The sequence below is a fragment of the Nannospalax galili genome, unplaced genomic scaffold, assembly GCF_000622305.1.
Source record: "Nannospalax galili isolate Female #2095 unplaced genomic scaffold, S.galili_v1.0 scaffold1188, whole genome shotgun sequence".
NCBI lineage: Eukaryota > Metazoa > Chordata > Mammalia > Rodentia > Spalacidae > Nannospalax > Nannospalax galili.
Window position 1 is genome coordinate 229,426 of NW_008358629.1, and position 12,146 is coordinate 241,571.

Here is a 12,146-nt window from a genome sequence, read left to right on the forward strand (position 1 = left end):
TTCTATTGAGAGGAAATATTGGGAGTAAGGGAGCTAAGTGACCAAAATTCTTCTCTCCTAACTTACTGCTTATTTTGAATAGCATTTTGTCATATACACATACATGTGTATGGGAGTTAATGGCATATGAATGTATGAAAACAGACGTTTATGTACTCATGAGCCAATTTATAACTTGTGCCTAAAATAGAGGTCTCTAGAGGTGGCTGCCTGATGCTCCATATGTTTTTTTTTTCTATAAATATTTTCCAAATAGCTGGTACTTGTCGCAAAGAGACAGTTGGTATTTATCAGGATTTCTAAATATTTTCACCCTGTTGCAGGTTCATCAAGATGGACCCCATGGACCCAACTCTGATAGATCTTACTATACAGAGTCTACTGAGTAATGAGCCTGTAACAATGCATGCTTTGGAGGCGATCCCAAGAGCGCTGTTTGTTCCATTGTTTAATGCTGCCTTCGTGGGTGGGCATAAGAATATCCTCACAGCAATGGTGAAGATTTGGCCTTTTCCCTGTCTTCATATGGGGTCATTAATGATACAGGATACACAATATGAACTCGTGAAAGCCATTGTTGAGAGTCTTCAGATCCTTCCTACACAGAACTTAGGTTCTTGGTAAGGCTGTGTATAACAGAGATATGCTAAGACAGTAGGACTTTATGCTACAGTTTGCTGATCTTTATGAGATAGTTAAGGTAAATGCTGAAATGTAATGTGAAGCTGCTGGCCCAACACTTGGTGTCACTTAATTTTTTAAGTATTTTTAAAATATTTTATTTATTTTTACTTTATGTGTATGAGTGTTTTGTGTGCATGTTATCCAAGCACCTGCAGAGGCCAGAAGGTGTCAGATCTTCTGGATTTGGCGTTACAGACAGATCCCTGGAATTGGCATTACAAACGGTTGTTAGTTGCCATGTGAGTACTGGGAACCAAACCGGGACCTCTAGAAGAGCATCCACTGTACTTAACTGTTGAGCCTTCTCTCCAGCCCCCAAGGTGTCACTTTAAAAACAGGTGTATTACAGGATTGGATACAGAATGCAAATGACTGAGTATATTATTGGGGGATTTAGATAATGTGTGCTAATACACAGAAGAAAGACTTGAGTGGTTAACATGCTGAACATTGGAATAGCATACATGAGACACAAAATGAACTTTTCTTTTGTCAGTGTCTCCCTGTAACCTCAGTTGGCAAAGAATATTCCATGTAGACCTGGCTGGCCCCAGTCTCACAGAGATCTGTCTGCATCTACCTCCTGAGAGCTGGGTATAAAGGCATGCAATACACCTAGCTGACAATGAACTCTTGAATGCCATGATTGATGTTCTTTGGTTCATTCCTGCCCCGAGGACTATTTTCCATTAAGATGATATTTATTAATTACATGGTAACATAACAAGAGGAGAACATATTATCTGTCAGGGTTAGATAATGGTGAATACTGAAATAGCTGTGAGGTGATATGTCTAAAAATTGACATAATCATAAAGACTTTGGTGTCTTTTAGGGGAATTTCTTATAAAAATGGTAAGGACACTATTGAGGAGTATACATACTATTGATATATTACATATAGTAATCTTGAAATAAGACTGTGGGAATTGGAGGAGAGAAAAATTTATTAAACATGATCTATTTGCGTAGGAAATGTTTGCTAGCTGTTGGTATATGGACTGAAGTACAAAGAAGGCTTTCATTCTTGCATGTTATCAATGATCCTGATGATTTCCATTAATATTTGCTGCCTCTTAGATTTTCTGTATTCTCTTTGTCCCTATAGGGGTCCTAAACTGAGGATCCTAGATTTGAGAGAGAACCCTGGCTACAAGATAGTATGCCCCCAAAGGAGTACAAATTCATTGGTCTGTTTTCATGCTTGTACATATTCTGAACATTCTATTCTGAAAAGAGAAGCCCAGTATACTATTGCAAATTCAGAATCTGAGGATCAGTCTGCCAAGAAGCCTATGGAATTACTAGTGAACCTTTCCTTCGATAGTACCTTTAGAGAAAATGATTTTTTGACTTCACTCCTGAGTAAAGTAGAGCAGAGTTTAGGCTCCTTACATCTGTGCTGCCGAAGTTTGCAAATTGATACATTTTGTGACTGCAAAATCGCTTTGAAAATCCTGGATATGAAATGCATCAATCACCTAGCAGTTCACCGGGCTTCTCTCACTGAAGTAACCCGCCTTTTGTCTCGGGTGGCCTGCTTGGACACACTTAGTCTGTCTCAAATCACTTGTAGATCTTTGAATGGGAGAGTCTTTAAAAACTTTATCACTCACCTGAAGCATATGGTGTACATAAAGGAGCTCAACTTGTCTTCTTTCTGCCTCACAGATCACCTTGAAAATCTTATGAGGTAAGGGTTTAGAGTACATACACGGGTTTCAGTGAACATCCATACTGCTTTTAAGATAGAGAAAATATTCTTGGATATTTTTAAGCTCCACATAAACCCTTTCTCCAGCTACCTCAGCATAGGCAATGCTGGGAGTGAAAAATTAGCCAGGGAAGAGTGTCTTTCACTTATTGAACAGAAATAAAGGGTGGCAAAAGACAAGCTAGTTAGTCAACCATGTGCAGATATTATGCTTATTCCAGCAACATAAGGGTGAAAAGAACATGCAATCTTTCTCCAGCCTTCTAGAGATGAAGTGGAAGAATTGAGGTGGAGCAAAATCTTGTGCTGTAGCATTCATAGCCAGACGCCCATAGTTGATAATGTCAGATCATTTTGCTAATTTATTATCCCCAAGATTTAGGCCATGGAAGTAGAGGCTATCATTTAGAGACTGGACTAAGAGAACTTTGAGAAAGTTGGTTGCTCCCTGTGTCCTACCTCCACTGAATAGGTGAACAAGCTCCACTGTTGATTATGTTGTAATTACTATATAGACTAATATTTTTCACTAATTCTTTCACAAAATCCTTATAATAATATATCATGGCCATTCTCAAGATTAACGTTATGTTTTTTCAGAGTAGAAATGGATTTATTCCAGAGTATACATTAAGTGACTGTAAGTCCACATTGTTAGCTGCTGCAAAATCCATGTTCGAAATAGTTCATTCTAGATTCATAGGTTTAGTTTCCCTCATCCAGTCTTCAGTCTTCAGAAATGTTTTCTGTTTTCTCCTTACAGAGCCATAGTACCTGGTTTGGAATTTTTGAATCTTAATCTCTGTGGATTGTCTCACAATGATTTCAAATTTCTGGCCCAGTGCCCTCAGGTCAACAATCTAAAACTTTTGAATCTTAGTAACAATCCAGTGGATTGGGAAGATTGTGAGCCACTTCACAATCTCCTGCAAAAAGTCTCGGGTACCATGAAATATCTAATGATAAATCTCTGCCATATAACAGATTCTACCATCTCTCTTCTCCTCCCAGCACTAAGCCACTGTTCCCAACTCTGCATATTTAGCTTTTTCTCTAATTTCATTACAATGCCTATGCTCATAAGAATTCTTGAGCACTTACTACCCTTAATGAAGTTGAGATATGTGATTTATCCTATCCCTGTGCACTGCTATGAAAGATGGCAATTCCAGGACATTTTAGACCTACAGAAGCTTGCTGAAGTACATGACCAACTGACGATGATACTAGAGGTGGCCGGGAGGAGTGACTTGAACTTGATCACTTACTTTTAGTAAATTTTACAGACAAACAATTTCAACCTGATATTTGAACCTTTATGTAATCACTGTTTTGAATGGGAGCCCATAAACACCACATGTAAGTTTGTTATATTGTAGGAAACTATATTTAGAAAGTATGGGCATGTCAAATGATCTCTATAAAAGAATAACTCTAAGAAGAAAATGGAGGACTTTGAGAGCTCATCTGTGTCTCTTGTCTATTTTTCCTGATATACTTTGTCTTACTGACTCTACAGTGCTGGCTATGTAGTGTGGATTGACCTCTTCATGGTATACCACATACCACTGTACACACAAATTTATTTACCTGTGTATATCAAAATCAAATGCAGACAATCTAAAGACTTTGGATGTATTTTTGAATGCTGGCAGTGGTTATTGAAGTCCATAGGTTTATGGTCTAAATTCTATAAAGTTTCTCATATTTAGACTATCTTCAATTACTTATGTGGTCCATCTGGATTTAAGTGTGGAGAAAAATGTCTCTGCCCAGTAGCCATTGATGGTCTTCAACTATAAATTGCTCCATCCTTTCATACATTGGATCAGTTCTTTATTTCATATACATCAACCAAGGAATTTTTTAGATATTTTTGCAGGTGGCCAGAATGAAAAGACATCTAAAGGTTCCCAACTCAAGCCACTCAGAGTTTAAATGTTTCTATGGTTATCTCCACTGGTTCGTAGTATATGTCAATGTAATGAAAAATCAACTTTTATTGCTTCCTTATTAACAGTACATTATTACTGGCAAATCTGATAAATAAAATATTAAAACCCAAGTTCACAAGTTTATTTAAAGTTTTCTTTTGGTTTTTCTCTTTGCAATGTGACTCTACTTACACATTTTCTGCATAAGTTATGTCCATGGATATCAGAGGTAGTTCTGATCATTTTTTAACAGTAGCAATATATAACGGAGGGCACAAAAGAAGGAATATTGGACCACACCTTCTGTGTTCTGGCCCTAAGTAATACGCCTCTGAATATTTTGCCTCCAGAGTGCTGGTATTTATTAATCACAGCTGAATTTTAGCTCCAGCCAAACAGAATCCACTGTCTCAGTAAAGCTAAGATTTTATTTCCACAGATCCTAAATCTAACATATCAAACAGCCATGATAGAGTCCTTCAAGGATTATCAAACTCCCTCAGAAACTTCACAAACAAGGCCTCCATCATTTACACTTCTTTCACCATTCTTTTCTACCAGGCTTCCACAGAACATCAATTAAACTCTGAGCAATCAATGGCTTTTCCATTCCAGTGTTCCAAATCCTTCCCAGTCTTCCCCCAAAACAGCATGGTTAGGTCCACAACAGCAAGATCCCTCACTTTGATACCAATTTTTGTTTTGGTTTGCTTTCTGTCCAAAATATCTTGGGGAGAAAAGGGTTTATTTCATCTTACAACTCCCAGGTCACAGTTCATCATGAAGGGAAATCAAGTCAGTGATCCAAGGCAAGGATCTTGAGGCAGGAACTGAAGTAGAGCCTACAAAGAAATGCTGCTTGCTGGCTTGCTTCCCCTGACTTGCTCAACTATTTGTCTTTTGAAATCCAGGCCCATGTGCATGAGGATAGCACTTCACAAAGTGGGCAAGATTCTCCTACATTAATTAGCAATTGTAGGAATGACTTTTATTAAGTGGACATATCTACATTAAGGATTTTTAATTAACTTTACAACCAAAAAGCCACAGGAAACAAGCTCATTTAGTCATGTGTTCTTGTGAGTTGGGCCCCTGACCTTGATTCCTCAAAACCTCAGTTTGATTTCTGTCCAAAGATACTAAATGTGGGTATGCTTGAGAACTAACAAATCAAGGTACTGAAAGGCAGGGAATCCTCACTGAAAACAATGACGTTTGAGAAGAATGCTTGACATTGTGTGGAAGTAAAGGTAAGACTGGCTGATAAGAGAAGGGTGGATCCAAGCTTGGAGCTCCTCAAAATTGATGCTGGAGAAACGGTTTTGAATAAAAGTAGCGGGTGAGGCCTGACTCAGCAGTACAGTTCTCGGAGCCATCTGGTGAAGTCAGTGCTCTACAAGTTCAGGCCCACTCTTAAAAAGTAAAGAGACAGGCTTTTTATTCAGGTATATTTGTAATGTGGCATAGTAATGCCACAGGCAATTAAGAAGATGCCTCACAGACTTGGTCACATACCAGTCTAATGAAGGAAACACCTCAGTTGAGTTTTTCTCTTTGCTGGTGACTCTAGTTTGTGTCAAGCAGGACATTACCTTTTATCACTTACCAATATTTTTTTTTTGCAAATTGACCACTATATATATATATATATATATGTATATATATTGCTTTATGAAAATTAGTTCCTTAATAACCACATAATTAGAAGTATTTCATTACAACAGCATTGACATATTCAGTAACAATTTCCAGAGCTAAGATGCATCTCTTTCAAACTTGGCAGTAAATTTTTAGGTTTACAGTTGAATTATTACAGTTAGACAATATTGTACTAGGAAGGATGGACTGGCAGGTTGGCAAGCTGGCAGGCTAGTAGGTGAGGTGACTAAGCAGTCAGATATTCCTGATCAGGGCCAGTTTGGGGGGAAGAGATGACCTGCTCCTGCTGTGAGAACCCTGGGTTTCATCCACTTCTCTACCAAGATATTTACCAAACTCTTAAACAAAAGACTAGCAACTCCTCAAAGACCAATTCTGCCCTCTGTGATTTTGTAAAGTTCATCCCACCTTGCATGTCCTTTGTCCTGCAGAGTTTGGATCTGGCCTGAAGTGTCTTAGCTGTCTTTCTCAATTCTGACAGTCTCATAACTGTGCTGTCAGCATTAATCTTTGTTCAAGTTCAGACCTGGACTGATCTTCCTCCTTACTGTCTGAAACTCTCCTCAACCCACAACTCCCCTTGGGACAGGCCTTTGTAGAGCCAGGAGTAGGCTGCTGCTGCAAGGCGGCTGGGTGGAGCCTGTCTTCAGCAGCTTGGAACTAGAATGTGTCCTCTGCTCCCAGGGGCTCTGTGTTTAAAAACAGCACAGGCAACCCTCCCTGTGCTGGTAAATTGAGTGAGATTTTACCCTTTAAAGAAGATCTCCATTTCAGTTAAAAATATGCTATTTCCTACATTTTAAAAATATTATTTTTTTAGAAGATGCGTGTCATGAAAGCTGTAATATGCTAAATAACAGTTTCCAGAGCAAAGATACAGTTCTTTCAAAAGTGGCTATAAAATTTTTAGGTTTGCTGTTGAATTAATACCATTATACAATATTGAACTCAGTATAATCCCAGTAAGACATAAAATTGAATGAGTTTATAACCTTTAAAAAAGATCTCCATATACTGTTTTTACAGAAAGACTCATTGTTTTTGCTACTAACACTGACATGTTGGCGCATGTGTCTAATCTGTGTGTATCTGATTTTTACTAGTCATAATATGTTGCACCCAGATTCTTGGCGCCTGTGTATGTCTATAAAGTCATCAGGTAGATTTCAATGGTAATGTTTCTCACCTCTACTAATTAACATGACGTAAATTTTTATGCTTCCTCCTCAAATATAATACATTTTTAAACGTGTTGATTTTTTTGTGTGTGTATATCACTCAGAACATCCCAAACCATCTTATTGAACTATACACCCACTTCCAAGATGGCAACCCCCATAGCCTCCCTCCCCCCACTTCAGCCCTTATACTCTGTTATCCCTGCTACTGTCCACTGTCTGGTTGGCACCCCTAGCCATTCCCCACTACTTGTCCATTTGGTGAATCTAGTCAGCCTATATAGAGGTCTTTGTTTTAGGAAGGTCAGTTGTTCCTCATCTAGCAGAAATCAGTTGTCAATATTCCTTTAGATAAGATTGGGGTCTGCTGTTCATTTTCCCAGTTCTATACTGGGTTACTATCTTGGGAGTCTCTTGGGCCACCCTGGCCAACAACTCAAAAGAAGGTATCTCCTATCTGGCATTGTTGCTTGTTATGTAGCATTTAGCTATACATACGGACTCTTAAAAATTATATTGGCCCCCTTAATCTTTTGTTATACCTTCCTTCTGGGTGTTTAAGGCCATACGGTTGACCCAGATAAACCAATTTATTTTTACTATTAAGGCCATTTGAGGATTTGCTTTTCAGGGGTCACATGGGCTTGGGAGGAGCCCCTGGCTCCTTTCTTTTACCAGTTCCGCCTATGTGAAGATAAGTAAAAGGTCCTGCTCGACCATGGCTGGATTCACTTAGAAGCATGGAGGAAATGATTCCTCTGTGTTGACCCTCCTCTTTGTAGACTGGACACTGGTTCAAGTCCTTCTCGTGGGGTCTCCTTGGCCTCCTTGATCAAGAGGACAGGCAACCTACCACAATTACAGGACATTTTGGGAGGTGCTCCTCATAGTCCCTGGGAATTATTCGCCCTTGGAGGGCAAGGAGCAAAAACTGGCCTTTATGTCCCTCTGACCAAATTAGATTAGGACTCAAAGTAGGTCTGTTAAACATCTAAGAAGGTTAGTTCCACCAGTCTGGTACTTTTAATTACTGTGTACCATGTAGATAAATCTTGGGCAAAGACCAATTGTTCTTAGATAAACCTTACCTAGACATGTATTTTTTGGTCTGGTATGTATAATTTGTCAGTAGGTTTTTGGACTAATATGGTTCCCTCTGGTTTTTAAAAGTAGCTAGGCGTTATTTATCTCTCACATTGTCTAACCCCTCCATCATGGTTTCCCCAATTAAGGTGCCCCAATTTCCCCCTTTCCCCCTTAATAATATCCCTCACCTATGATCCTACCTCTCTTGAGCTCCTTCTTTCCCTTTATCCTCTAGGTTCCTTTTATACCCTTCCCTCCCCCATCTCTTAAACTAACCCAATTTTTATCCATATCTCCCTTATTAACACCTGTTTCCTACTGTTCTTATCTTTCAGGTTCTTTTCCTTTACCTCCTTTCCATTATCCTGGTTCCTGTAGTTGTGTTTGGGTACATACTCACTTATCAGGATTTGGTTCTGGGATCCACATATGAGGGAGAACACACGTCAATTTTTTAGTGCTGAGTAAAACTCCACCATACAAATGAACCACATTTTCATAATCCACTCATCAATTGAGGGACACTTAGGTTGCTTCCATCTCTTAGCTATTGTGAAAAGATCAGCAATAAACATGGATGTAAAAGTGTCTTGGCATTAGGATGAATTCTTTGGGAATATGCCAAGGAGTAGTATAACTGGGTCATTTGTAGTTTTTTAAGAGTTCTCCACACTGCTTTCCATAGGGGTTGAACAAGTTTGCAGCCCCACCAGCAGCAGATGAGTGTTCCCATTTCCCCTCATCCTCTCCAACATTTCGTATTATTTGTTCTCTTGATCTTAGCCAGTCTGACTGGGGTAAGATGAAACCTTAATGTGGTTTTAACTTGCATTTCCCTAATTATTAGTGATGTTGAACATCTTTTAAGATGCCTCATAGCCATCTTTACTTCTTCTTTTGAGAACTCTCTGCTCAGCTCCTTAGCCCATCTCTTCATTGTGTTACTTCCTGTCTTGATTCTCTGATTTCTGAGTTCTTTATATATTCTGGATCTTAAACCTCTGTCAGATGGGTCGCTGCTGAAGATTTTCTCCCATTCTTTGGGTTTTCTGTTTGCTTCCCTGGTTGCCTCCTTTGATGTACAGAAGCTTTTGAGTTTAATGAGGTCCCATTTGTTGATGCTTGACTTTGTATACTGAGCGATTGATATCCAGATTAGAAAATCCTTTCCTACTCCTATGTCTTGTAGGTTTTTGCCAATGTTTTCTTCAAAAAGTTTCAGAGTTTCAGGCTTTACATTGAGGTCTTTGATCCATTTGGAATTGACTTTTGTGCAGGGTCAAAGATAGGGGTTTGGTTTCATTCTTCTGCAGGCGGAGATCCAGTTGTGCCAGCACCATTTGCTGAATATGCTGTCTTTCCTCCAGTGAATATTCATGGCCACTTTGTAAAATGTCAGGTGGCTGAAATTGCATGGATTCAGATTTGGGTGTTCAATTTTGTTCCATTGATCTATGGGTCGATTTTTGTGCCAGTACCATGTTGATTGTATGACTATAGCTCTGTAATACTGCTTAAAATCTGGTATAGTAATTCCCCTGGCAGTGCTCTTAGGGTTCAGAGTTACTTTGGCTATCTGAGGTCTTTGTGCTTCCATATGAACTTTGGATGTTTTTTTCCAGTTCTGTGAAAAATACCATGGGGGATTTGATTGGCATTGCATTGAATTTATAAATGGCTTTTGGTAGGATGGTCATTTTCACAATATTACTTCTTCCAATCCATGAGCATGGGAGGTACTTCCATCTTCTGACGTCTTGCTCAATCTCTTTCTTTAAAGATTTAAATTTTTCATTGTAGAGATCTTTAATGTCTTTCTTCAGGTTTATTCTGAGACGTTTTATTTTTATTTTTATTTTTTGAAGCTATTTTGAAGGGCAGTGTTTCCATGTGCTCTTTCTCTGATTGCTTGTTATTGGTATATAGAAAATCTACAGACTTTTATTGGTTAATTTTGTAACCTGTCACTTTACTGAACATGTTAATAATTTCTAGGCGTTTTCTGGTGGAATTTTCAGCATCTCTTAGATATAATATCATATCACCTGCAAGAGGAATAATTTGATCTCTTCATTTCCAATTATTACTCCTTTAATTTCCTTCTCTTGTCTTATTGCTCTTGCAAGAGTTTCAAGCACTATGTTAAAGAGAAGTGGGGATAGTGGACAGCCTTGTCTTGTTCTTGATTTCAAAGGGAATGCTTCCAGTTTTTCTCCATTTAGAGTTATGTTGGCTGTGGTTTTGTTATATATGGCTTTAATTATGTTGAGGTATGTTCCCTCCAGTCTAATTCCCTCTAGGACTTTGAACATAAATGCATGTTGAATTTTGTCAAAGGCCTTCTCTGCATCTATTGAGAGGACCATGTGCTTCTTGTCTTTGAGTCCATTTATATGATTTGTGGTGTTTATTGACTTGTGTGTATTGAACCATCCGTGCCTTTCTGGAATAAATGTTCTTAATTGTGGTGAATGATCTTTTTTATGTACATCTGTATGCAGTTTGCAAGTATTTGGCTGAGAATTTTTGCATCTATGTTCATTAAGGATATGGGTCTATAGTTTTCTTTTTTGCTTGCGTCTTTACCTAGTTTTGTCATAGAGTGATGCTGACTTCACAGAAGGAACTTGGAAGTTCTCACTCCATTTCCATCTTTTTGAATAAATTAAGTAGTTTTGGACGTAGGTCTTCTTTAAATGTCTGATAGAATTCTGCTGTAAATCCATCTGGTCCTGGGCTTTTTTTAGTTGGGAGGTTTTGTATTACTGTTTCAATTTCTTTTTGTGTTATGGGTCTGTTTAAGCTGTTACTCTCTTCTTGGTTTAGTTTTGGTTGTTCCCATGCCTTTACATATCTAGCCATTTCTTTTAGGTTTTCAAATTTAGTAGCATATAGGTTTTTATAGTATTCCCTTATAATGTTCTGTATTTTTCTGGTGTCTGTTGTGATGTTTCCCCTTTCAACTCTGATTTTGTTGATTTGGGATGCTCTTTGTTACTTTTGGTTAACTGTGTTATCGGGCTGGCAAACTTGTTTATCTTTTCAAAGAACCAGCTCTTATATTCATTGATTCTTTTTTATTGTTTTCTTTGTTTCGATTTCATTAATTTCTGCCCTGATTTTTGTTATTTCTTCTTGTCTGCTGGGTTTAGGTTTCATGTGTTGTTGCTTTTTAAGTATCTTGAGTTGCAATGTTACTTCAATTTATTTGTATTCTTTCTGATTTTTTTATGTAGGCACTTAGAGCTATAAACTTCCCTCTAAGGACAGCTTTCAGCATGTCCCAGAGTTTTTGTTGTGTTGTATTGTCCTTTTCATTTAATTCCAGGAATACTTTTATTTCTTTCTAATTTTTCTTTTGACTGATTCGACACTCAAGGATGTGTTGTTTAATCTCCATGGGTTCATGGGGTGAATAGGGCTTCTTCCAGTGTTGATTGTAAGCTTTATTGCATTGTGGTCTGATAGAATTCATGGGATTATTTCAATTTTTTTTGTATTTGTTGAGTTTTGTTTTGTGCCCCAGTATATGTTCAATTTTGCAGAAGGTTCCATGGGGTGCTGAGTAGAAAGTATATCCGTTGGTGCTTGGGTGGAATACTCGGTAGATATCTGTTAGTTCCATTTGATATATGGTATTGTTTAATTCATATGTCTGTCAACTCTCTTCCCTGCTGACCTGTCTAATGGAGACAGTGGGGTATTGAAGTCCCCTACTATTAATGAGTTGGGATTAATCTGGGTCTTAAAGTCCTGTAGTATTGTTTTTATGAAGTTGAGTGCACCAGAGTTTGGTGAATATATATTCATGATTGTAATATCTTCTTGGCTTATTGTTCCTTTGATCAGAATGAAGTGGCCCTCTTTATCTCTTCTGATTAGTTTTAGTTT

At 38.2% G+C, this 12,146-nt stretch overlaps 1 protein-coding gene across 1 annotated transcript; it reads left to right on the top strand.

Annotated features, from left to right (window-relative positions):
• Positions 1–330: 330 nt before the first annotated feature.
• LOC103724741 (melanoma antigen preferentially expressed in tumors-like) lies at positions 331–3,672 on the top strand. Its single transcript, XM_008821870.2, has 3 exons — positions 331–620; positions 1,793–2,377; positions 3,162–3,672. Exons 1-3 carry the CDS (start codon positions 334–336, stop codon positions 3,670–3,672), a joined length of 1,383 nt encoding a protein of 460 aa, XP_008820092.1. The 5' UTR covers positions 331–333.
• The last annotated feature ends 8,474 nt before the right edge of the window (positions 3,673–12,146 follow it).

Excerpts from the sequence above, each read along its gene's own strand:
- LOC103724741 (XM_008821870.2), top strand. The coding sequence starts at position 334 with ATGGACCCCATGGACCCAACTCTGATAGATCTTACTATACAGAGTCTA. Across the intron at positions 621-1,792 it reads ACACAGAACTTAGGTTCTTG|GGGTCCTAAACTGAGGATCC; the intron begins GTAAGGCTGTGT and ends TTGTCCCTATAG. Across the intron at positions 2,378-3,161 it reads CACCTTGAAAATCTTATGAG|AGCCATAGTACCTGGTTTGG; the intron begins GTAAGGGTTTAG and ends TTCTCCTTACAG.